This window comes from Paroedura picta, chromosome 13 (genome assembly GCF_049243985.1).
Source record: "Paroedura picta isolate Pp20150507F chromosome 13, Ppicta_v3.0, whole genome shotgun sequence".
Taxonomy (NCBI): Eukaryota; Metazoa; Chordata; class Lepidosauria; order Squamata; family Gekkonidae; genus Paroedura; species Paroedura picta.
The window spans coordinates 10,434,890-10,462,230 of record NC_135381.1 but is presented as its reverse complement, the minus strand read 5'-3'; the positions used below and the strand labels follow the sequence as shown (position 1 = coordinate 10,462,230).

The 27,341-nt window shown below is 46.7% G+C and overlaps 1 protein-coding gene across 2 annotated transcripts in view; it reads right to left on the bottom strand.

The window, feature by feature from the left end:
• Positions 1 to 27,341, bottom strand: part of KSR2 (kinase suppressor of ras 2) — a 177,237-nt gene that overhangs the window by 32,510 nt on the left and 117,386 nt on the right. For both annotated transcript variants that reach the window (XM_077307487.1, XM_077307489.1), the window contains exons 12-15: positions 27,143 to 27,209; positions 22,467 to 22,515; positions 21,028 to 21,389; positions 737 to 833 (exon numbers count right to left, since the gene is read on the bottom strand). In XM_077307487.1, coding sequence (XP_077163602.1) covers positions 737 to 833; positions 21,028 to 21,389; positions 22,467 to 22,515; positions 27,143 to 27,209 — 575 coding nt within the window. The remainder of the gene's footprint in view (positions 1 to 736; positions 834 to 21,027; positions 21,390 to 22,466; positions 22,516 to 27,142; positions 27,210 to 27,341) is intronic.

Genomic DNA, 27,341 nt, shown 5'->3' with positions numbered 1-27,341 from the left:
TTGTAATGTGTTGTCTCAATACAAGGAAAGGAACCCAGTGAACAGGTGAAGCTGCTGGTAAACACCCCACAGGGAGAAAAACCACCTGGTTCCCTGATCACAGCTGGTGAGCAGACAGTCAATTGAACCTCAAGAAGAAAGCATCTTCTTGAAAGAGGGACTTAAGCTCCGGAGTTAATGATGCTGTAATTCTTTGCGCATCTCATTACTGAACCTGTTCCAAGATGAAAAGAAGTGGATTTAGTGGGATTTAATTATCTAGAGGATTGTGAAATAAATCTGTCCACTGAATCAGGATTTTAAAAAATATATCTCCTGTAACCGATACCTTTTGTAACCAACTGCTGTAATTAGCTCCCATAATGTTATTTATTTTTATTTTATTATTTATTTGACTTTTTACGCCGCCACTCCTAGCCCGGCTAGCCTGTGGTGGCTTACAAAATATTATAACAATAAAATGAGTATACATTTAAAACACTCCTCCCACCCTCCCCATCCTCTCCCCAACCCCCTCCCCACGCAGCTACGAATTTAGTGCCGTGCATGTCATATATGTTAACCAGGCAAGGTGTCCAAAGGACCGGAGGAGGGCCAGATCTTCCATGTCCTGGTCTCAACCAGACGCCCGGTGGAAGAGCAAAAGCTCCCTCTTGCAGGCCCTGACTCTCCCACTACTGACCTCACAGTAACCATTTTAAGAGCCCTAAAAGGCTTTATTCTCCTCCTCGCATACCTTGACGATCTCTTGAGCGATCTGCCTTGTTTTGTTGACATCCAGGATGACTTTGGCATCTCTCACCACTGAATAGAGCGTCCGTCCTTTGCACAAGCTGAAAGAAGAGGAAAATCATGACATCACCCATTACGAAAAGCGGGGAACCAAACTCATCAGAAGTTCCATAAGGTCTCGACAGAGAAACCTCCAAAGAGAACAGAGGGAATGATCTTGGTTTCTTACCAAAAGCAAATGCACCAGCTTGTGAAACTCATATGAAGCTTCCTTATAGCCATTGGTCCATCTAGCTCAGTACTGTTTACTGCAACTCACAGCAGCTTTCCAGGGTCTTGGGCAAAGAAAGGGCTTTCCAAGTAACTGCTAGCTAAGATTTTCCAACAGTGTTTTCAAGGGCTGAGGTCTGAACTTTCTGCATGAATAGCAGGTGTTGAAACAATAAGACATATAGCTCCCTTTCTGTCCATGGCAGTATGCAAAGGAAAGTGAAGATCAAACTGCACATGGTGATGGGTTTGTGAGTGGAAACCCCAAAGTATAATTTACCACCCATAGACTATTTGAGAAGGAAATGAGACTCATGGGGGGAAAGATCCATAAAAGATTACTAGTCAAGTGGACTAAAAGGGAAGCCTCATCATTTAGAGCAGGCTTTCGCTAGAGCAGAGCCTCCTGTGGCGCAGAGTGGTAAGGCAGCCGTCTGAAAGCTTTGCCCATAAGGCTGGGAGTTCAATCCCAGCAGCCGGCTCAGGGTTGACTCAGCCTTCCATCCTTCCGAGGTCGGTAAAATGAGTACCCAGCTTGCTGGGGGGTAAACGGTAATGACTGGGGAAGGCACTGGCAAACCACCCCGTATTGAGTCTGCCATGAAAACGCTGGAGGGCGTCACCCCAAGGGTCAGACATGACTCGGTGCTTGCACAGGGGATACCTTTACCTTTACCTTTTACCTTTTCGCTAGAGCTGTTTCGTGAAACACTGGTGTTTCTTGATGGACCCAAGAAAGGTTTCCTGAATGGGTGAGCCTGGAAGGGGTGGGAAGGAGAAGGACCCCAGGTAGGCATGTACAGAGCTATGCCTCCCAACCCTGTTTTGCATGATCTGCCACTTCTGGGGTTTCTCGAAGCCTGAAGAATGTTTCAGGGCTTTCTCAATGGTTAAAAAGTTGAGAAAGATTGATCTAGAGGCAGTAAGCCTTCAAATACCAGCACTAGAAGGCAACATCAGAGGAAGGACTTGGCTTCTAAGTCTCATTGGTTTGGCTGTCCAACGACCACTTTGTGAAACAGGATGCTGGATTAATGGATCACCAGTCTGATAAAGCTGGGTTCATGTGATGTTCTTATTAAACAGCTGTGTGTGTGTATGTGTGTGTGAGATCTCATATGGATTGGACCTAGAGTGCTTGGGTTTAACATGCTGTTTCCTGCACCACTTTCCTGTATTCCCTCGCTTCTTTTATCCCCAAACAGGGAGAGGAAGATACAGGAATACTACAGACATCTGTAAGCAGAACAGGTGTGTGAGGGAGAGTTTTGATCAGGGAGTTAGAAGCCCCTTGGTTCCAATCCATCCAACACCCCTTGAAGAGATGCCATCATGAATAACTATCATTGTGTAGTTTGATCCTAAGTTGCATCTGGGTTGGGATAAATGTTTGTTTTTGTTTACTCATTTTGTTTTACCCATTTTCCTAGCTTTGTCCACTCCTTTGCCCCAAGCCAGACAGCATGGGCCTTATTGTGACTGTTGTGCACAGAACTGAGGCCATAGGGAAGAAAGAAAAGTAGCAAGCATATACTGAGTAAGATTCACCTATCTTCCTTTGCATACCTGTTGCACAGAGATCTATTTATGGAGTCTTAATTACAAAATGCAGCTGCTGGAAAGGGGGTAGGGGGGAAAAGGGGGGAGGGACAACCTGAAACCAATTAAAATTGTATTGACATTTGAATCATGTAATGGAGTCTGTGGGTGGATTCTGCATAGACTTTTTTCCCACAACAGAGAGCTGCCCTCCCCCTGAGGTTCTCATGCCCACCTACACTCATTACAGGCAACTCGAGAAAAAGCAAATGAAATACCTGAGCAAATGAAATTCAGGATAATGAACCACCAAAAATAAAACCAGCTCTGAGAAAACGGAGCTGCACTTACCTGTAACTGTTGTTCATCGGGTGGCCTTCTGTGCCAGCACAAATGGGATTGCATGAGTGCAGGACAGCCATGGAGAAGAGCTTCCAAGCTTTTCTGGAAAAGCTTCAAAGTTCTGGACTGCTCCTCCTCCTCTCTGTCACGTGACCCTTTTTCCTGTCCAAAGGGTCACGTAGCAGAAGTGAGATGATCACTCCATCCCTCAGCTTCTTTTACCACTGTGAAGCAGCACCTACACATTCGGCAGCTCACAACAGGGAAAGGAGGGAGGGATGTGTGCCTGCACAGAAGGCTACTCAATGAACAGTGGTTACAGGTAAGGGCAACCCCATTTTCATCATTGTGGCTTCTGTGCAGGCCCACATGGGAGAATAGCAAGCTCATTTACCCTAGGAGGAGGATGTGGGCTGATAATCAAAAAAATTCCATGTAGTACAGCTTTTCCAATTGCAACTTCACTTCTGGAGTCCACATCCATTGAGTAGTGTTTGATGAATACAGAGGGAGTGGACCAAGTTGCTGCCTTGCATGTTTCCTTCAGTTTGAATCTGGCATGGAATGCTGCTGAAGAGGCCTGAGCCCTTGTTGAGGGACACTGAGCAAGAGATCTTAGTTTCATTGTAAATCGTTTGGATTGGAGAGACCACCAAGTGGGAGAGTGACTGAGCTGATGGAGCTCTCTCTTTATTTGACCCTTTGAAACATACAAATAAGTTTCTATCCTTCCTGAATTCCTGTGTCCTTTATAAATAAAAAGGCGTGCTCTTTGTACATCTAGTGTATGTAGCAGTTGTTCCAATGATGACATTGGGAATGGGAAGAATACTGGAAGGGTGATGTCTCAGTTGAGTTGGTGATAGCATTTCAGGGAGAAGTTCTGCACTAGGTCTGAGTACTACCTTGTCTGGGTGGAATATGATAGAAGGAGAACCACAATGCAGTGCCTTACCCTTCTGGCAGAGGTAATCTCTACAAAAAAAAAGGTGGTTTTATAAGAAACAAGACAGGTCAGCAGCACTGGTCAATGTTCCAGAGGGTTTATACATCAATTTTGAAGGGACAAACGTCACTGAGGAACAGGGGATACAACAGGTGGGAACATATTAACTAAACCTTTAAGAAACGATCCATTAACTGGGATATGAAACACAGAGATGGCAATTAAGTGAATCTTTATAGATGAGGTTGCTAGATTCCTTTCTTGCAGTTGCAATAGAAACATTTCGCTCAAGCTATATGATTGCGGATCAAGGCCATGCTCATCACTCCAGAGCACAAACCTTTTCCATTGTGGGGTTGTGAGAGGCAGTCATAACCTGTTCACCCTTGTGTGAACCCCTCCTACTGTAGGATTGCTGAAGCAGGCAGGGGTGAGCACTGTACCCGAAGATGGCAAACAGGGCCTGTGTGGAGGAGATCCTTCTCCTCTGGGGGCCACTGGTTTGGTGGCTGTGGCTGTGGATGTCTTTTGTCTTCTGATAGGGGAGAGCTAGTGAAAGGCATCTCGAAAACCTCATCTTGAGAGGACCCTGGGGATCTTGACTCCCACCCACCATGGCAGCCTTTGCTTCTCTTCAGCTTCTTTTCCCCCCAGTTCATGACAGTGGCGGCAGGAGCTCACCCTCCAGAAGCCATGCTCAAAGGGCTGAGAGGCAGTGGACTTGCATGGCACAAGCTTTGAAAGAAGAGCATTCAGCCGGCACAAATTTAGTCTATGTTCTGGATTCCTTCAGTCCTTTCAGGCTCTCTCATCTGGCTCCGGTTCAGACAAGCGTGCCTAAAATAAATGCTTCTGTAGCGAGTTCAAAACAGCCAATCAAATTGATTGCCAAGGCCAGAAGTCATCCACAGAGAAATTAAAAACAAGTGAAATAAAACTGCTTCCAGAAATATTCCTCAACAGTTTTGTTAACGGATAAGAATTTCAACTGCTTTCTTTTTTTTTTTTAAGAAAACGGCTCAGATGTGTTTAATAAAGATTATGTCATTAAAGGCTGCTATCAGCATTTGCAGACTTCTAATTCCAACTTGCAACAAGGCACCAACTTTAATGTTTTTTAGTCTGGTTTAAAAATATCCAGAGAATATATACAGGAATGATTTAAGGGAAAATGAAATTCTGAAAAGGGAATGCCTCCATAACTTTCCTCATCTTAACCTGGATTTGGTGATTCGGAAATACCTCCTTCTGAAGTAGTAGCACTCCACTAGGAATGCCCATTTGGCACTCCCTTATAGTATGTGGAGTGCTGTATATGCGCCGTTTGCTGTAGCTTTCAGCTCCTTCACATTATATGCCTTTTTTTCTTTTGTTACTGATAGTACATTGTGATAAAACACTGCAAAAAAGTACACATGATCGGGTTATATCTATATTTGCATCAAAATGATTTTTTGCAGTGTTTTACCTATATGCAGTAGCATGTACACAGACTGATGTGCATGAATGCAAAACTCTACACAAAAAGAATCTCACGATCATAGCAGGATTGCTCTTTTGCAATGTTTTTGCGATGTCGGTCATAATATATGTAATTTTCACATGGGCATTTTGTCTCATGTGGCCCTCCAGATATCTCCACTTTGGGAGGGAGCATCCATAACACGTAGGGCTAATTTGGAGCAGAAATTGTGCAAAGTTGTAGGTCCCATCTTGAGCTGCAGCAAAACAGCAACAATGCTAAATCCATCGGTTCAGAGACCAGGACGCTGGTCCATGTGGACACTCTTCCCTCAGTCAATTGAGGACACAGGTAATGCTAAATCCATGGGTTCAGAGACCAGGGGCCATTCTGCACACATAGGATAATGCACTTTCAATGTGCTCTGGCAGCTGGATTGTCCTGTGCAGAACAGGAAAATCTACTTCTAAAGTGCATTATCTATTGTGTGCGGAATGGGACCAGGACACTCTTCCCTCAGTCAATTGAGGAGAGGGTCACAGGTAATATTAAATCCATGGATTCAGAGACCAGGATTCTGGGAGTTCATTTCAACTTCTTATTGTGTCCCCAGCTGAAAGGTACAAAGAGGCAAAACTGAATGGGAGAATTCCCATCAAAACCTCCAACTTATATACAAAGGATCTTGCTGCTGGTGCGTACTATTGGCCAGTTTCTGTTTCAATTGACTGGATCTGGCAGCCGGGATCTAGCAGTGCATTGGCAGACTACAATGCAAGGCTATGATCCTGCCTCGGACCTCATGCTCGGTCCTTGGGAGGTCTACAGACCCAACAGGTAAACTCAACATTCCATTCTTTAAGTTCTTTAATGTGCTAATCCTATTTGCATGCATTAGCCCCCTGCCCTCCAAAAAAGCTATGCTGGGGAATTATGGAACCTAAAAAAGCCATGTGGGAAAGGGTCACCAGAGAGGAACTAGCCTCGAATGCACAATCCAACTCTTTGTCTACATTGTCTTCTGAATGAACCTTAGACGCCACTCAGAGTTCCTCTTGATTTACACCAGAGAACAAAGATGATTTGTAAAGGTGAATGTAGACCGCAGAGGTCAAAGTGACAGTGTTTTATGTTTCGGAGGAGGAGAGTTAGATTTGTGGCAATGGCTTCTTGAGGAAATCCCTTATAGATAATAATAATCAACCAGTTCTCATGTTTCAAATGTATTATCCAGTCCACTTGAATGTAGGCTAAAGAATCCCCATTTATCTCTGCTGAGTGGCAGCTTTATCTCTTTCAGTCCTTGGTGAAAAATCGCTATATTTTTGCTGTGTCAGAACCAAATGCCTTGTTTTATAGGCATTATTCTGTCAGCTCGAACTAAAGAGTAAGCTTCCGGCGGCATGCATACAGGATTTATTTATGAAGGTGTGGATCTGTCTCAACCGATAATTGCAAGCTATGAAAACTTACGAGTACACTCTTTTGACCTTAATGGCTGTGGGGAAAACGCATCTTCCACATTTCTGTTCATGTGTGCAATCTGTACTTAAGAATCAAAAGGAAAACAAAACAGCTGCACCGAAACAGGGGGAAAAGCCAACACTGCAATAGAAGAGAGTGAAAATGGATTGAGTTAACAATCCTCATTATAAAATCAGAGTCCAGGGGCACATTTAAGACCAACAAAGATTTATTCAGGGCTTGAGCTTTCAAGGGCAAGCACTCTTCATCAGACTTGCACTCGAAAACTCACGCTCTGAATAAATCTTTGTTGGTCTTAAAGGTGCCTCTGCTGGACTCTGATTTTATTGGGCTACTTCAGACCAACACTGCGGCCCATTTGAATCAATCCTCATTATGTTTCAGAATAAAAGACGAGTCCAATAACACTTTTAAGACTAACAAAGATTTTTTTCAAAGTGTGAGCTTTGTCGGTCTTCAAGGTGCTATTGGGCTCGTATTTTGTCGTGCTGCTTCAGACCAACATGACTACCCACTGGAAGTATTTAAGTAATTGAAAGGTTGTCACTTGGAGGAGGGCAGGATGCTGTTTCTGTTGGCTGCAGAGGAGAGGACACGCAGTAATGGGTTTAAACTTCAAGTACAAGATATAGGCTAGATATCAGGAAAAAAAATTTCACAGTCAGAGTAGTTCAGCAGTGGAATAGGCTGCCCAAGGAGGTGGTGAGCTCCCCCTCACTGGCAGTCTTCAAGCAAAGGTTGGATACACACTTTTCTTGGATGCTTTAGGATGCTTTGGGCTGATCCTGCGTTGAGCAGGGGGTTGGACTAGATGGCCTGCATGGCCCCTTCCAACTCTATGATTCTGTGAATCTATCATTATGTTTCAGGTTAGCTTCATCAGGGGAATCTAGTAAGAAAGATCCCCTTAAGAACCATCTCCTTCTGAATCTGGTTTTCAAATGACACGATACTATAAAATTACTACCTCATTGTCTTGTATGTCTAAAAAGGTACCATATTTACTTAAAAGGCAGATGACCCTGAATGTGAGATGATTTCCCCCCACCCCACAAAGTCATTATTAACAGTATAACTGTTAAGATGTATGTGAATTTAAGGTGACCACCTCTTTCTTTATGAGCTTCCAAGAGATATCAGGGCCCCGTCAGAACTTCCGCAGGGCTTGCAAGGCCTATGGTTGAGTTTGGCAGGGCAATAAATAACATCATATCCAAATCTCAGGCCTCCCTCCTGTCCTTTTCTGCCCTCCTTTTCCCTCTGGTTCCTCCGATCTTCAGTCTGTAGTTGGCAACGCATTATTACTACTGTTGATGCGACATGATAATTGTGGCTTTGTTTTATACTGTGGAAATGGCTCAAAATTATTATTGTAAGCGTTGATTGAACGTATATGTATAAACCACCCCAAGAGACTTTTACTGAGAGGGGAGGTATAGAAATCCCCAAATAAATAAAATATGGCATACTTGGGTGGGGGGGAAACTGGCCTTACATTTGAGTATAGGTCAGTAAAAATGCTCAACTCTCATACAGTTGGATGACGTGGATCTGTTCCTCCTCCTTCTACTCCCCTGGTGCAGGGTGTAAGAGGAAGGTGCTGCCGTTTAAAAAAACAGATTTGTGGGCTCCAGCCTGTCCAAAAGGCAGAGGAAGACCGGAAACCAAGAAAAACAGGGCTGGGCCAAGGATAGTGTGTTTCCCCTGGGATAACGTTCCCGGTATGCGGGTCTCCCCCTAACAACATGGCAGACAGGACTGCCTAGCACAGGGGTAGTCAAACTGCGGCCCTCCAGATGCCCATGGACTACAATTCCCATGAGCCCCTGCCAGCATTCGCTGGCAGGGGCTCATGGGAATTGTTGTCCATGGACATCTGGAGGGCCGCAGTTTGACTACCCCTAGCCTAGCGGGATCCCAAGTTCCAAAGACCAGCGAAACTTTGCTGTTCTTTCCTCCATGTCCATTCCACATTCCCTGCCACGGCTCATCTGGCTAGCAGCAGGGCCTCTGAGCCCCCCTGGCAGGAGCAGAGTGTCCGTGTGGTTGTCCCATTCCCCCCTTCCGAAGAGAGCCCCTGCGAATCAAGCAGCCAATGAGGCTTCCGAAAGGCATTCGAAGCCACACCGAAGGAAGCGGCAGCAGAAATTAATGAGACGAGGAATGGAAACAGTCCATCTTTCATGGCCTTTGCCGCGGAGGTTCACGTCTCTGAGCAGATGGTCTCTAATAAAAATAATACGAAGGCAAACAGGGAAGGGCGGGGGGTCCACTCTGCTTGTGCCTTACATTAAAAAAACGCAGCCACAATAAAACCACAAGTTTATGGACGGGATAAATATTATGGTACATCAGCAGAGGTGTAAGGGGCGCTTTGAAAAATAGGATTAAGTAGAACCCGCTGTGACTCGAAGAGGGGAATGTTCCATATTTGAAGAGCAGCTCAAGAGGATACTAGAGACGGTGGCTAAGAGGAACCTCCATATTCAGAAGGGTAAAAGTTTGGATCCTGGTGCTCAGAGACAGAACCAGGGAAAGACATATGACCCATGCTCAAGACCCAAGGTGGTTTGCTGTTCCCTTCCTCTGCAAAGACTTCCTTGGTGGCCTCTCATCCAAGTGCCGACCCAGCTTAGCCTCCGAGATATGATGAGATCTGGTTCTCAACCTTCCTAATGCCGCGACCCTTTAACACAGTTCCTCCTGTTGCAGTGACCCTCAACCATAAAATTATGCAAGTGTTCTTTCACAGAAATTAAACCGAAACTGACCAATGGCGTGAAGATCCATGGTTCATGATTGGATATAAATTTTTTTTCCCCGGCGTTTCTCAGTTCAGCTTTGCCTCTTGTCCCACCATGCCGATCTCACTCTTTTCCGCTGCTCCAGACAGACAGACGCTCTGTCTCGATCTACCCCGCAAGGCTGTTGTGTGGATGGCACCTCCCCGCCAAGCTGCTTGCCCTGCCGCAACCCCTGTGAAAGGGTCGTTTGACCCCCAAAGGGGTCCCAACCCCCAGGTTGAGAACCACCAGCGCTACGGCTATGCCATCCCATTCCACATCTCCGAGGCGGCCATAATCCCCTCCAAAGTTGGCTGCCCCCCCCCCCAGCGAAGCAAAGAGACACAAACCCTGCCGAGTCATCGATTTTTTTTTCAAGTGCTCCTCGCTGGCTGAGGAGCAAACCTGTTGCAAAGTGGCGGCGGCGGAGACGAGAGCTGTCAAAGGGGGAAGCGCCTCATACATAACCATGGAAAATCTTCTTTGCAGTTCCCATGCGGCACCTGAGGCTATTGAGAATCCACCTGCGGGATCTTTTCAAGGTCTACGTTAACGGGCGGCGGGGGGGGGGGTTACGTCTTCCGGTTTCTTTAATGCCACGAGTGCCGCAGAAGAGACCTCAAAGAGGCGAGGATCGCACAAAAGCGCCCCTGCTTCCCGCAGAAACATGCTGCGTTGGGGGTATTGATTGATTCGGGGCTCCAAAGAGCCTCAAGGTTAAGAGGCCTATCTGTGCGCATCGAGTACATTTCCCTTTGTAAGGTTCCGCCACCTCATTCACTCCTGGAGCCGTTTGTAATTTGTGTCATTGACTTCGGCACGCTCCGCTTATCAATGGATATTTGCATCTGTTAGCCGGAACGGCAGGAATGGCACCGTCTCAGATGAGCACCCTGCACGGGGGCCTTGCCACCCGCAAATGTGCCCATTAGGAGCACCTGCGCAACGCACGCCTCCATAAACGCCCCGTCCATAATCGACAAGGAGCGCTCGTCGGCTCTCTTCGCTCCTTTGCTGCCCCCTGAATAGGGCATGACTAATCCACAGGCATTCCGAGACGGGGCCCAAAGCTTTGTCAGATCTGCAAATGTTTTTTCTGTTCAGGGAGGCACATTTCGCTCTGGGCAGGACGTCTTGTCGGCGTGGTGTTGGTGGTGAAGAGCGATTGTCTCTTAATCGGGAGGGCCGGGTTTGATTCCCCGCTCCTCCTCCACATGCAGCCAAGGGGATGACCTTGGGCCAGGCCCAGTTCTCTCAGATATTGCTCAGCCTCACCTACCTCACAGGTTGTCTGATGCGGGGAGAGGAGGGGGAAGTGGTTGTAAGATGCTTTGAGAATCTTTAGGGTAGTGAAAAGCAGGGTATAAAAGCTAACTCTTCCTCCTCCTCCCTCAGACAACCCAAATCCTACAACAGCAGTTTAAGATACTGTTGTTAATTTATTGTCACACTTATCCCATGTATGGTTGCCATCCTCCAGGTGGTGGCTGGAGATTCCCTTGGATTAAACCTGACCCCCAGGGGACAAATAGCCATTTTTGAAGATGGATGCTGTACCATTATGCCTCCATTTAAGTCCCCCCTTTCCCAAGACCTGTCCTCCTGAAGCTCCTTCCCCAAAACCTCCAGGTATTTCCCATGTTAAAAAAGCCAATGAGAAGAGAACTTGCCTAGATTTTGCTCTGAAATTTAGGTTCATTTTGCTCTGAAATTTAGCTCTGAAATTTAGGTTCATGCTCTGAAATTTAGGTTCATTTTGCTCTGAAATTTAGGTTCTCTGTTTTGGCAAGAAGAGGGGCATTATATTGGAGTCAAGGCCCTGCGTCCAATTCCTGGCATATCCAGTTAAAGAATCTCCAAGAGAGGGGGGTGGGAAAGATATTTACCCAGGAAGCAGCTATTTAGATGAGCCAGTTGTCTGATTTAGCATAAGGCACCTTCTTGTGTTGTTAGAGTGAGGGGAAGGCACAAGGTTCCTTGAGCTCAGGACCCTCACACCCATCCCCAATACTCAGTTCCCTTCAACCCATGAACACCTGCTTATAAAGCCTGAAATCCGGGACAAAACAATACTTTCCTAGTAGTACTCCTGCTTCGGAAGGGCTTGAGGACTATTGACAACCTTCCAGAAATCATTGAAAGACATTCCTCATTTTATAGATGTCTATAGCAACCCGCAAAACACACCCCGTCCCTTACTACGACTGGCCTGCTAAGGAGGCTTCAGGGATTCCAAATGAATCTGAACGTTGCTCAGTCAAGCAAGCACAATCCCAAATTGCTTTGGGGGCAGGGGGGGGGGAACAGTCCTTTCGTCTACCTGAGCTGAAGGCAGCAGAAAAACGAATAAGGACAACCATGATTGGGGCAGGAGCAAAGGCAGAACACTGAAGGAACGGCCCTTGGATGGTTTCCAATTGGGGGCAAAGAGAGCACAATGGTTACACTTTAGAAAGGAGAGAGGTCTGTTTGGGGTTTTTTTACCTTTTAAAGAGTCTTTGTCATGGGCTCAGAGGAGATAGAGACAAAAAGTTGGGAGTTTCTAACTGAATTTATCTGGGACAGACATTCTTGACGTTTTTATCATTGAGAAACCTCAGAAGAAGGAGGAAGAGGAGGAGGAGGAGGGGGGGAGTGGGTTTTTATACTCTGCTTTTCTCTACCCAAAGGAGTCTCAAAGTGGCTTACAGTCGCCTTCCCTTTCCTCTCCCCACAATAGATACTCTGTGAGGGGGGTAAGGCTGAGAGAGCCCCGATATTACTAAAGAAGAAGAAGAGTTGGTTCTTATCTGCTGCTTTTGGAGTGGTGGGTGGGTTGACATGACCGTATATAGTCATATTACCTGATAGTATGTTTAACAAATATAGAAAAAATGAATTCACTCCCATCCACTTGGGAAATCCTTCAAGGGCTGCCAAGAAACCCCAGGGTTTCACAAAACCCTAGTTGAGAAAGCCTCATCTTGGAAATGGGATGCAGCCTTAGATGGGATGCAGCCTTAGTTGCTCCCCGGGAATCAGATGCGGGCAGCCTTGGCTGCTTATCAGAGTGAAATCGCTTCCCTTTCAGCTCCCCCTGTCTATTTGTAAGTAAAGCAAAGGTCACAGATGCGCCTTAGAAGTCCCCACTGTTCTAATCCCAAAGGAAAGAAAAGTCAGCAGCCACCTGCCCCTTTGTTACGTCTCACTGCTCGAGGAAGCGAGGGCCACGTAACAATGCTATGAATACTTTAGGAAGAGAGACTTCAATCATTTATTTGTTTGAAAGATTCATGACCAGCCTTTTCAATCCAATAGGCTCCTAAAGTGACTTTTGGCAGTATGGAATCATGCGGTATATAACCTAAGAATTATAACCTCGGCAGAAGATTAGAATAATAGAATAACAGAATTGGAAGGGACCTCCTGGGTCATCTAGTCCAGGGGTAGTCAACCTGTGGTCCTCCAGATGTTTGCTGGCAGGGGCTCATGGGAATTGCAGTCCATGAACATCTGGAGGACCACAGGTTGACTACCCCTGATCTAGTCCAATACAATGCAGGATACTCGCAACCCTATTTCTCATCCACTGTAACCTGCCACCCCCTTGAAGCTTACAGTGGATGAGCAAGAGGGTTGACCCAGCCAAGCCAAAAATGTAGACAATGAAGTAGGCAAGAACAAGGTCAGCAGGCTTAACAAAGTTTAACAAAACACACTGGTTGTCTCCATTCTCGTGAACAAAAGAATACCTTTGGGAGGGCGATCCCACAATGTCGGTGATGCCAATGAGAAGGCTCAGTCGCAGATGGAGAAAGCAATGAGTGTTTGGGAGCCTGATAGAATCAGACTTCTAGTCCACCAAGGTCACCAAGGTCTACTCAAGGCTTTCTCAACCTGGGGTTTCTTGATGGCTCTGGAAGGGCTTCCCGAATGGGTGAGAGTTAATTTTTTATACATTTTTAAATGCATTCAACATTTATTGGGAGATATGACCATCATGTTGACCCAACGAACCCTTCCAAAATGGCCAGCGATAAGCCCGGAGGGCGTGTGAAGGGGAGAGGCCCTAGGTGGGTATGTCCACAGCTCTGTTTCCCAACCATATTCTACACAATCGCACCACTTCTGGGGGTTCCTGAAGCCTGAAGTATATTTCAGGGACTTCTCAATGGTAAAAAAGTTGAAAAAGGCTGATCTAACAGAAGCCAATGCAGACCACCTTCAACCCGATGGGCCCCTAGCAAAAGAATCTGAACTGAGCTAAAGTTCAAGGCAAGTATTTCCAGTCAAGGGAGCTAGAGAGACATAGGCCCGAGCCAAGGTAGGACAGAAGGATAGTTACTCTCATGCAAAATCTGGTTGCTGTTTTTCCCGTAGAGGTGAAATTGGAGTAGGGGAATTGGAGTATTGGAGTAGAGAAACAAGACAGCTTCAAAACGACTCAGCCTTCCTGTCCTTCCATCTCTATCTTCCCGCTTTGCTTAGCTCTACTTAGCGAAGAGCACGACCATGATGGCTATTATTTAAACAGTGGAAATTTTTTTGACCGGAGCCTTCAGCAGCTGGCATGGGAGATAAGTACAATAATGTTTCCCAACTTGAAGAGCAGGCGAGGAGCAGGGAGAGATTGACTTTCCGCGCAAAGTGGGCCACAGTCCCTTTCGTAGAGACAAGCTATTTGGGAGAAGCACATTCAATGCATTTTGATGGGAAGGTGCCTCTTCCATTACGAGGGGCTGTCAGAGGTGAGTGGTCCTCCCTGCCCATTTCGCTTGAGGGGAAAGACAGAGGCAACGGGTTACAGTCACTTAAGTTTATCTTCTCCCACCTGCAGTGGAAAACAAGGCAAGATGGAACCCCCTTTCGCTGTTTTGCTCTCCTTGGAGAGGATTGCATTGGTAACTGGCAGGAGCAGAGTGTCCGTGTGGTTGTCCCATTCCAGGAGTTTCTCAATGGTAAAAAAGTGGAGAAGGTCTGTTGTAGACGGAAAGGAAAAAAATGTGTCCATGCAAGTCCATCCAAGAAGCCTGCCCAGTCCCACAGGTCTCCTCTCTTTTCCCAGCCACGACCACAAGATGTAAAAGAAGTTCCACCAAGTTTTAGAGTGATGCTAGCCAAACTTTCCAGCATCTCCAGTCCAGTCACTTTCCCCCACGCCCCCTGTCCTTGCCGGCTGTCAGAATGAAATGCCATCTCCCCAGAGGAAGATGTGCTCTCATATAATGTATATATTAATAAGCATATTGACTTTTTCCCCCCTTGTCAGTCTCTATCAAGATTTATTCCCCTTCATGGCCCCTTATTGATTGAGGAAAGCAGTATTCCCACAGGTCAATCAATCCTGATCCACACCACAGATGGAAGTCAATAGCTATTTATTATATGATTTATGAGCTTCATTACTTTAAATGCTATTAAAGGAGGAACATGGTAGAAAAGTGTAAGGCGGAAAAAGCAACAGATGTCCGGGGAAGGTGGTGACAATCCAGCCTTTGGAAAAAAAAACTGAACATGGAGTGAATTTATAAACACAGCAGGTTGGGGACACAACATCAAGCTAGGAAGATGGGGGGAAAGACAAAGAGGTTTCAGGGGAAATATTGAACTGCTCCCTTTTATTACCCCTTATATTTTTGTTACAAGCTCATACCCCCAAGGGAGGTGGATGTGAGTCCCCCTATATTTTGAGTCACCAACAGTACTGTTTTGTGTTCCCAATTCCCTAAATCTTCCCCTCATGCAGGTGTATCTAAGGCAGCCTTTCTCAACTTTTTTGAGAACCATCTGAAACATTCTTCAGGCTTCGAGAAACCCCAGAACTGGCAAGATTGTGCAGACTATGGATGGGAAGCAGAGCTGTGGACACGCCCACCTGGGGCCCCTCCCCTTCCCACCCCCTCCAGGCCCATCTTTGGCCATTTGAGAGATGGGCAGGTCGATGTAAACATACATGGTCATACCACCTGATAAACAATAATCTTAAAATATATATTAAAAATTCATTAACTTCCGCCTATTCAGGAAACCTTTCCAGGGCCATCATGAAACCCCTAATCTAAGGCCTGTTTAGCAAAGCGGGGTCCCCTTCCCACATATTGTCCCATTCAGAAATGAGGATAGAAAGCAGCATTCTGACTCTGATTCAGTGTAGTGGTATTTTCGTGTAGCCAAACGCAATTGGCTACTCGGTGCTATTATATCACTGCTCTAGTTGCACATAGAGCCTCTTGTGGCGCAGAGTGGTAAGGCAGCTGTCTGAAAGCTTTGCTCATAAGGCTGGGAGTTCAATCCCAGCAGCCGGCTCAAGGTTGACTCAGCCTTCCATCCTTCCGAGGTCGGTAAAATGAGCAGCCAGCTTGCTGGGGGGTAAACGGTAATGACTGGGGAAGGCACTGGCAAACCACCCCGTATTGAGTCTGCCATGAAAACGCTAGAGGGCGTCACCCCAAGGGTCAGACATGACTCGGTGCTTGCACAGGGGATACCTTTACCTTTACCTTTTAGTTGCACATAAGCCCTAACCAGGTGGCTTACAATGCTGCATTCCGCACATGTTGGAGATTGTACTTTCAATGTGCTTTTGCAGCTGGATTTTCTGGTGCGAAACGGGAAAATCTGCTTCTAAAGGGCATTGAAAGTACATTATCCATTGTGTCCGGAATAAGCCAAAGTCAACCAAATGAACCCTATTAAAACTGACAAAAAAACGAAGATTAACAAACAGAACAAAAATTGAGTCCGGTGGGAACAAAGTTTCATTCTGGGTGTGAGCTTTCGTGTGCATGAACCCTTCCTGAGACAATGAACGAGGGATCATCAGAGTAAAGACAGAGTAAATGAGCAGGAAATTAGTAAATAGCATAATAACTCTGTTATTCTAGTAAGATGTTATGCTGCGTCTTTCTGGCACATTTTCATGATGCTGCTTATTAATTTCCTGGTTGTTTACTCCTTCTTTATATCTGCACTCTGATGATCCCTAGTTCATTGTCTGAGGAAATGTGCCTACACACGAAAGCTCACACCTTGAATAAAAGCTGGTTGGTCTTCAAGGTGCCCCCTGAACTCAAATGTTGTTCTGCTACTTCAGACCAACATGGCTACGCACCTGAATCTACCTTCATGGAAAGCGAACAGGAGCAAGATGGTTTCGAAGAAGCTTGAGGTCACCTTCTCATTTCCTTAGGCATTTTTCTCCGTCAAAAACGAACCCCAGTGAAATTTCGTCGCAGCTTTATACACACGATTTCAAGACCAACTCCAAGGAAAGTTATCAGTGCAATTAGTCAAAGAAAGTTAGGAGCAGATTTCACTGAAGTCGTTTCCGGGAGATTTTTACGCCCATGTTTCAGCAAGAATCCTTCCCTTGGTGATGTAGGGTGAATCGAATAAAATGATTTCCATGTCATTAAAACATGTTTTCCTTGCTACGAGGGGAGAACACAGAAAAGGCACTTTTCATCTGTGGCAGCCTTGAAAAGTCGCCAAGAAGAAACAGGCTTGTGTCTCTTGGTACTCCTCTAGCATCGCCATAATTAAATGGGCAATAGCAAGACGTACCTGGAACTAACAAGTCTTAATTAAGCCCGGCTTCCCTGAAACCAGCTGCTGGAGGCTGACAACTTTGTAGAAAGAGGAGCATCATTAGTGACATGAAGAGGATGGGATGCTAGCGGAGTAGGATGTAGGGCAGCTTCCATACTGCCGGAGGGCCAGTTTAACAAGCTCAAGGAAAACGGTGGTGTTTAATATTTCATCAAAGCGTTTCAGTGTTTAAACACGACACTTCCTTTTATGATTGTTTAATCAACGCAATTGCAAGGACCTAGATGGAAAGTTGTTTACACTTTGGGGAGAGAGAGAGAGAGAGAGAGAGAGAGAGAGAGAGAGAGAGAGAGAGAGAGAGAGAGAGAGAGAGCGGGGCTATCATTTTGAACATGGCAAAAAGCTTCCAGGAGAGAGATCTGGAAGAGCAACCTGACTTTTTAAGAGTTACTTTTCCAACCCCAGACATACGCCTGTTTTTGTCTCTATAGAGATGTTTTTAATGTGCTAAAGGTAATGAAGAGATCTGAGATCAAGAGCTGCTGGGGTAGAATTTAAAGAACTGCATACTTTTGTGTGACCCTAAATCAGGCTATCTCAATCAGGGGTTTGTGAAACCCTGGGGTTTCTTGATGGTCCTGGAAGGGTTTCCCAAATGGGTGGGAGTTAATTAATGTTTAATATATTTTTAAAATTTGCTGAACATTAATCGTGATACGACCATATATGGTCATGTCAATCCATTTCCCTCCCCCCACAAAAAAAAAAATGGGCCTGGAGGGGGTAGGAAGGGGAGGGGCCCCAGGTGGGCGTGTCCACAGCTCTGCTTCCCTACCATATTCTGCAGGATCATGCCACTTCTGGGGTTTCTCGAAGCCTGAAGACTGTTTCAGGCATTTCTCAACAATAAAAAAGTTGAGAATGGCTGCTCTGGCTAGTAACCACTGCCAACCAACACATCTGAAAGCATATCCCCCACTGGATGGATTTGGACACCTGAGCACTCTCATTTTCCTGGTCTGTTTGTCCAAAAGGAAAGTTGAGTCTATTCTAGATAGAACCCGGGAGGTCACAGGTAAAGGTGTTGTTGTCATGAGAGTGGCAAGCCACCAAATATGCTACTCATTCCCTGGGCATGGAGATTTTTCCTAAGCTCTGGAGTGACTCCGCCAACCCAGGTTAGCTACTGACTCCCTCTGGCATGGAAAAAATGATCAAAGGTTTCCAGGCTGGGGCTTTTCCCCGGCAACAACAATGTTATTCAGCTCCTGGCTCCACTCTGATGCTTCAAGATGGGCTTGGTGGACCACATCGTTGCTCTCCACCACTTGCTTGACTCACACCATCTTTCATGCTAGTTTCCTCTGCCATAATCCTTCTCTCTTTTGCTGGGCCTTTCCTTTCCACTTCCGCATCGTCCTTACCTGCCTGTGGTTGCTGAGCTGCAGAAGCACATGCAACCAGTACCAGAGCAGTGTCCAGCAAGTCTTTGTCATTGGGTGCCACGTATAAACAGCTGACAAGGAGAAGGTGTGGCACAGAGTGGCCAAGCCAGCTTAACTAGCCGTTTTTTTGCCACTTCTCCTGTAGCCTTCCGAGCTAATTAAGATTAATGCAAAGTGCCCACATTGTTAATTCCCCAGGGGGAAATCTATTAAGCATTCCGAAGAATGTCCCCCTCCTAGAAATTCCCATCTCACTCACCTTGCAGGAACAAGCTCATGCAGAACGTCAGTTTTTTTTTCTCTCTAGACAGCAGGTTTTGTATTAAGGACGATCAACCCCACCCGCTGTTTCTCTTCCTGAGAGATGAAAAATACAGGGAAGAGAAAAACAGCTTGGGCTGTTTTCACACGGCAACAATTCCCTGTGTAACTCTTGTGCCAAATGCAGAGGAATTCGCGCTGGCAATGGAGCCTCTACGCCAGACTTTCTCAATTTTTTTTAACATGGAAAAAAACCCTGAAATGTTCTTCAGGCTTTGAAAAACTGCAGAAGTGGTGCGATGGTGCAGAATATGGTTGGGAAGCAGAGCTGTGTACATGCCCACTTGGGGCCCCTCCTTTTCTCACCTACTCCATACCCAACATTGGCCATTTGGGGAGAGGGGTCAACTTAACACACACACACACACACACACACACACGTATATGTTAACTCCCACTCATTTGGAAAATCTTCCAGGGTTTCATGAAACCCTGCTTGAGAAAGCCTGATCTACACACCACTTCCCCTGAACATTTCTTGCCACAGTCTGCACATTTCAACTTATAACTATTCAATAAAAAGGATACAGACTAATTTTTTTAAAGAAAAAAAAGAATGAAAGCAGGGAACTAGTAGATTGTAGTAAGAGATCATTAAATGTTACTGTTCTATAAATAATCTGTCAGTTACCAACTGTAGAAGTTCTCCAGCAATGGGGACAGATGCCACGTAGACTAAGGCAAGGAAAATGGTGTCAGTGCCCGTGAGATCTCCAAAAATGTGCAACTTCCTCTCCTGGTGGCATTCTAAAGAACCCTGGCTACAATCTTCCCCAAAAGAGCATAATAAACTAGGTTTGGAAAAGACGGTGGCTGAGCAGGGGAAACCAAAGGACCAGGATGAACAGACGAATCCGGGAACTATTCATAAATTGTTCCACCAGGGCCTTTTACTGAATGGAGGTTGTAGACATCGGGATGGTAGGCATGAAGACAGATGGCGATTCCAAAAGTCCATCTCCCCTCCCAATCTATACCTCTGACACAAAGGAAATTGCATCGTTCCACTTGCTTCACTCTAATTACTATGGACCCCAGAATAACATCTAATCCCCTTTAAGGAGGCTTTTAAAGCAGTGGCCGTTACCAAATCACGCAATGGTGAACTCCCTGAGTTAATTATGGCCTCCTGTGAATAAAGGACCTTCTTTTGTCTGTCCCGAACCAGCTCCTGATTGTCATTCCAGACCTCAGTGGACCAGAATGACACCACCTTTTCTCTTGGTTCTTGTTGACATTGTGCAGTGGGTCGGCAACCTTTCATAATTAATGAGCTAAATTGTGTTAAAATTCAGACCCCAAGATCAGCAAAAAGAGGGTATAAGGAAGTACATTGACGTAACTGAAATATACAGCGTGGCATTTTTAATTGACTTCTTGGAACCCCAAGAGATGGTTTTGCGGAAAAACACCCAAAGAGATAATGTTTGGTAAGGGGAAACAGAATCATAGAGTTGGAAGGGGCCAGACAGGTCATCTAGTCCAACCCCCTGCTCCATACAGGATCAGCCTAAAACATCCAGGATAAGGATCTGTCCAGCTGCTGCTTGAAGATGGCCAGTGAGGGGGAGTTCACCACCTCCTTAGGCAGCCAATTCCACTACTGAACTACTTGGACTGAAAATTCATTTTCATTCTACATGTAGTTTCAGATACAGAGTACCTTTATTTAAACCCATTACGGCAGGTCCTTCCCTCTGCCAGCATTCGCTGGCAGGGGGATCCTGGGAATTGTAGTCCACGGACATCTGGAGGGCAGCAGTTTGACTACCCCTGCTTAAAGAGAACCATCATGTCCCTTCTTTACCTCCTCTTCTCCAGGCTGAACATTCCCAAGTCCCTCAGCCTCTCCTCACAAACCTTGGCCCCCAGGTCTGTATGCAGAGGAGGTACAAGAGAAAGCCACTGTGTATGTTGAACCCCCACGCTCCACATTCTACTTCCACTGCTGGTGTTTAGTTAAAAAGAAACCATGGCCACAAAAAAAGAGATGCTTTGGGGCAATTGCCCGTGGAAATAACACATTAACCTATTAGATCCAAGCCATGACCAGCAACCCGCTGCCTATATACCAGCCTTTACGCATTAAAAATCCAGACGAAACTAGGTGCCTGGGCTTAGAGCATGGGACGGGACCAGGGGGCGGTGTGTGGTGGTCGCCAGACACGCGCTTACCTGGTGATGATGGCAAGGTGGGGAGGGCTCATGCACGCGCCCATGAACAGCACCACGTTCTCATGCCGCGTCTGCCGGTAGGCCATCACTTCCCTCTTGAAGGCCTTCAGCTGGTCCTCGTTGTCCCGCTCAATGTCGATGAGGCGGATGGCCACCTCGCCGTGCCAGCGGCCGTGGAACACCTGCCCAAAGCGGCCGTTGCCGATCAGTTCGCCAATCTCCAGTTGCTCGAAAGGGATGTCCCACTCCTGCAGGAAAATGCTGGTCTGGCTGGCCTTGCGGGGAAAGTTGCGGGCCGACAGGAGCGAGAGGTTCATCTCCTCGAAGTCGTCTTCTGACTCCTCTTCGTGCGCCTCTTCGTTCTGGGGAAGGGGCATAGGAGAGGTTCGTTTACTGGGTCACCCTGGCGTAGCGCCCTTTACAACAGTGGTACTAAACGGCCCCCCCCTCACACAAGCTGCTCGCCCTGCCGCGCCCCCTGTGAAAGGGTCGTTCGATAACTGACAATTCCCCCCTCCTGCCTACAGCAGCTGCTAACTCATTAGCCAGGGACCGAAGCTGATGTTTTCCCCTCTGTTGTGCCCATATCGAGAAAGTTTCCAGCAACTTGCAGAATTTCAGCTTCTCCTCGTCACCAACAAGACAGATGGCCCATTTGCCGCAACGAGACGGCTTTAGTGGGCCCGGGAAAAGAAAAAAAGAAAAAAAACAGCTGCCGTGAGCAGGTTGATCATGCATGCCAGTTCCGAATCCTCAGAAAAAAAGAAAGTGACTTACGGATGAACTAATGTCATTTTTTATTAGTCCTAAAGGGATGTTCAGGCACAGCAAGGTCAACACAAGAGGTCTCTCAAGATACAATGGCATATTTTTGTTTATGTTCCTGTTTAAATGTTGTTCTGGTTGACATGTTATGATTGTTATACTTGCTGTATCTGTTGCAAGCCAAGAGCTTCTTGTGGCGTAGACTGGTAGGGCAGCAGACATGCAGTCTGAAGCTTTGCCCATGAGGCTGGGAGTTCAGTCCCAGCAGCCGGCTCAAGGTTGACTCAGCCTTCCATCCTTCCGAGGTTGGTAAAATGAGTACCCAGCTTGCTGGGGGGTAAACGGTAATGACTGGGGAAGGCACTGGCAAACCACCCCGTATTGAGTCTGCCATGAAAACGCTAGAGGGCGTCACCCCAAGGGTCAGACATGACTCGGTGCTTGCACAGGGGATACCTTTACCTTTTTATCTGTTGCAATTTTCTATGTAATTACCTCATGATGTTGTATGTAAACCATCCAGAGCCGTATGGAAGGACGGTATAAAAATCTAAATAAATAAAACCTTGCCAAGTAAAGCCCTGCCTTGCTCTTAACCAAATTCACTGCTTACAACTCCCCCTTTTGTTCCACCAAAAGGACAGAAGGCCAATGGATCGTTGGGTGCTCCTTACCTCAGAGGTTGGCTCCACTTCAATTTGAAGTAATGGATTTCCTTCCAGGCTTTAAAGAAAAAACAAAACACTGACAATTACTCAAGACTTGAAAGCCAGAAACAACACTACTTGGGTCCTAACACTACATAAGTCCTCTTTCAGGACCTGCGAGCAGATTGGTGTGTGAACCAGTTTGGTGTAGTGGTTAGCAGTGCAGACTTCTAATCTGGTGAGCCAGGTTTGATTCCCTGCTCCCCCACATGCAACCAGCTGGGTGACCTTGGGCTAGTCACAGCCCTGATAAAGCTGTTCTGACCAAGCAGGAATATCAGGGCTCTCTCAGCCTCACCTCCCTCACAGGGTGTCTGTCGTGGGGAGAGGAAAGGGAAGGTGATTGTAAGCTGCTTTGAGACTCCTTCAAGTAGAGAAAAGCAGCATAGAAGAACCAACTCTGCTTCTTCTTCGGTAATCTCAGGGCTCTCTGAGCCTCCCCTCCCTCACAGGGTGTCTGTTGTGGGGAGAGGAAAGGGAAGGTGATTGGAAGCTGCTTTGAGACTCCTTCAAGTAGAGAAAAGCAGCATAGAAGAACCAACTCTGCTTCTTCTTCGGTAATCTCAGGGCTCTCTGAGCCTCCCCTCCCTCACAGGGTGTCTGTTGTGGGGAGAGGAAATACATACAAAAAAAAAGTGTAATTTTTTCCCCCATGTGCAAACTGAAATGGTACAAACCGTTCTACCAAATCACCGTGCTTCTGGACGCCCAGCCTAAACAAGTCTCCATGATAGGAAATAAATTAAATATAGAGCTTTAAGCAGCAGAGGTAGGGATAAACCTGAATCCAGATTACAGAGACAAACTGTTTGGGGCATGTTGACTAACTTGCCACGGCCATGGTCTCCTCTCTGGGGTTCTGTTCAATCTAGAGAAGTTTGCAAATCTTATCTTTCTGTGAAAACAGGCCCTATTAGCTGCTAACCGCAGTGGAATATAAGCAGATGCCAATTCAATTTGTCACTACTTCTTCACTGATTGCCAGCTAACCTCCTGGGGTCTTGTAGCCAGAGATTGCAGTAAGCATCCAAGCGCTCACAAGAGGATGCCCACATAATATTATTTGTTTTTCCGGCCCTCCTCTCTTTACGCTGGGTGTCAGGGGGGCTGCTTCAGATCGACATACTGTCAAATGCTGTGGCAGAAAGCAGCAGCAGCAGCAGCCTAGGGCCTATTCCGCACACACAGGATAATGCACTTTCAATGTGCTTTGTAACTGGATTTTCCTGTCCGGAACAAGAAAATGAACTTCAGTGCACTGAAAGTGAATTATCTACTGCGTGCAGAATAGGCCCAGGTCTACATGCAGACAGAAATCTGGAGCCACGCCCAAGCATGACTTGAGATATCCCCCCCCCTCCCAAACACACACACTGGAAGAGGAAATATTCCAACCCATACTGGACTTGAACTTGCATTTATAACGGCACACAGGGGCCAATGCAAAAGAAGATGAGTGGCCAAACAAATTCAGAGTCCAGTGGCACCTGTAAAGCCAACACATTTTTATTTGAGGGATGAGCTCTGATGGGCACGCACACGTCCTGAGATACACCCAGACCTGTGAATCAGTAAAATCCCTAGGTTGAATTTCATCTCAGCAAGCCGCTCTTTGCCCTCACTCCGTCTGCAGTGAAGAGGTGGTGATACAAAATGCAGCTGATGGGTCCTCACAGATACATCATGGAAGGCCCATATCCAACCAGTGCTGAGGCAGCTGCATTGGTTGCCAGTTGTCTTCCGGATCAGGTTCAAGGTTTTGGTTTTGACCTTTAAGGCCATACGCGGTTTGGGCCCAGCGTATCAGAGGGACCGCCTGTCACCTTATCCCCCCCGCAGGGCTTTACGCTCTGTAGGTTCCAATTTATTGGTCATTCCTGGCCCCAGGGAGGTCCGCCTGGCCTTGACCAGGGCCAGGGCCTTTTTGGTCCTGGCCCCAACCTGGTGGAATGATCTCCCAGAGGAGCTACGGGCCCTACGGGAGTTTCCGGCGTTCCGTAGGGCCTGTAAAACAGAGCCTGAAGAATGCTTCAGGGGTTTATCAATGGTTAAAGATGAGAAAGGCTGGGCAAGATGGACCACAGGTCACATCCAGCAGAGCTCTTCCTATGTTCTTATAACAACTCTCTCTCCCCCCCTCCCTCCCCAGCCATTTTCCTTTTTTTAGCCTTGTGCATATACTGAGTATAACACTTCATGCATTTGATGAAGCAGGCTCTCACTCATGCAATCTTGTGCCACAATAAGGAGCTACTTAGGCAGATTGTAAGTGGGTGAGCAGAAAGGATTGAATTGGTGCTTGGCTCTTGGGGCCCTTTCTTGCATGCCCAGGAAATGCCAATCACCACTTTGAGGTCAGAAGGTAAATTTCCTCCAGGCCAGACTGGCCAGGGATTCTGGAGATTTGGGGACGGGCATCGTGTGGGCAGGGAATTGAGGTCACTGTGGTGGGCAAGTAGTTGTGAATTACCTACATTCTGCAGGGGGTTGGACTAGATGACCCTGGAGATCCCTTCCAGCTCTATGCTTCTGTGATTCCTCTGTCATTATAATTCTACAACAATGACTTCCTGAAGATGCTTTACATTTCTTATTCAGATGTCAAGAATGCATTACATTCTGCCTTCCAGTTCTGCACCCTGATTCTCAGCAGCAGACTTTCAGGGAAAATCTGGCTGCCCGTTTGAAGGTTGGCACCTCCTCGCCAACTGTTCATTTGTTCAACCATCACCTGCCCTTTCCTTTGAGTAAAAGCCTCTGCTGTTTCCGTGTTTGAGCTGTCCTACAATGGCACGCACGATAACGGCCAAAGGCCAAGAAGTTCAGCGTGAAGATGAGAGATCGCACTCCTTACAGTGACTTTCCAAGATGGGGAGAAACATAAAAATAAAACACCCCCCTCCCCGAGTTCCTCTTAAATCCTAAGAGGAACTTTGAAGAGCTGAGCCAAAAGCCGGCATCTCCCGGAGGGGCAATATCACTGCCTTTAACTCCGCAGGATTTGAGACGTCTGAAATCGGTTCTCAGCTGTCAAGGGTCTCTCAAAGAGGAAGGGCAAGAAAGGAAGGAGGTGGTGGTGGTGGTGATGGGGAAACGGCTTGGAATTCATTTGCTCGCAGTTTATGCAGGTGCCGACAAAGGTTGAATTGGCTTCAGCAAGCACAGAGGGGGAAAACACATCAATTTTTAAAGCAGGATCCAGGTAGGCAATTCATCTCTCTAACCTCGGAGTTTGGGTTGGAGAGGCTTCTTTAATCTGCGGCGCATAAGCAGCTGCCACTCTGAGCTCTCTTGCTTCCCCGAAGTCAATTACTCTTGCCTAACAGCTCGGGGAGAGAGCTTTGCAAAGGGACTGACAGGCTGGCTGCCTCTTGCACCACGCAGCCCTTCCCATTCCACATCTGGCTCTCCCTGACCTTTGCAATCAAACACAATGATAACAAATGGCCAAAGAGGCCGCTGCACAGGAGAAGGCCTGGGCTGCCGTTTCCCACGGCTTTCCCTACCATGCAAAAGGGAGCTCCGGGTATTTCTCCCTTGAAAGACCCCGCTTTGCATCTCACAGCATGCAACAGGAAGCAGAATGCAAAAGACGAAAACACGGGCTTCATCTTGTAACTTGCTGTTAGGACTGTCGATTGATTTTGGCTAGGTGGACTTAGAATCATAGAACCATGGAAGGGATCTCCAGGGTCACTGAGTCCAACCCCCTGCAGAATGCAGGAAACTCACAACTACCTGTCCACCTGCAGTGAGCTCAGTTCTATGCCCAGATGATGCCTCCTCCCCAAAGCTAGAATCCCTGGCCAGGCTGGGATGGAGGAAATTCACCTCCCAATCCCAAAGTGGCGATCTGGATTTCCCTGGGCTTGCAAGAAACGGCCACAACAGCCAAGCACGGACACACTCCCTTCTGCCCATCTGCCCAAGTTCACAGAATCAGCAATTCTGTCCAATGGCTACCCAGCCTCTGCTTAAAAACCTCCAAGGAAGGAGAACCCTTCCTGGTTAATAATCTGGAATAGTCATCTGATGCTTCATTAATGAGACCTTTTGACTTGAAGACGGTCTCCTGAGAACTAGGAATCAATTTCTTTTTTTTAAATAGGACACTTAATGGAGCTTAGAGAAGCTGATGCACTACAAGTAAGAGAAGGAGCTGATATGGAAGATTTATTTTTAAAGGTTGGGGAGGGGAATGTGAGTTCACTAAAGGGAAAGTACCTTGATGTGCACTTTGTTTATTTTTTAATGTTTTTATTTTGATAAGAACCATAATATAATAGGAACAAATGGGCGTGCAATGTTTTTATGGTTGCAGTCAACCACATAAGGGGGAAATTACAGACTTTGTGATACCTGGAAGCGAAACCTGCCCTAACTAAGCAACTGCTGCCTCGCGTAAGAGGACAGTTCACGTCAGGGGTAGTCAAACTGCGGCCCTCCAGATGTCCATGGACTACAATTCCCAGAAGCCCCTGCCAGCATTCGCTAGCAGGGACTTCTGGGAATTGTAGTCCATGGACATCTGGAGGGCCGCAGTTTGACTACCCCTGGTTCACATCCATAGGGAGAGGGAGGCGCCTTCAAACAGAGGAGCAAGATCCAGAGGCAAAGAACACTCAGAAACTGCAGCGACTTACATTGGGTTAGAATTCACTGGATGAAGAATAACTTGGGGCGCTCTGGCAGGAGCCTCCGGGACAACGTCTGAAAGAAACAAGGTCCCAGTTCAGAATTGTAGTGCTAGTTTCCTGTTAAGCACGTCCCTTTCCTTCCACGTCCCGCAATCCACCCCACCACCACTCTGAACGACACCAATTCCTGCCAGCAGAGCTGCCC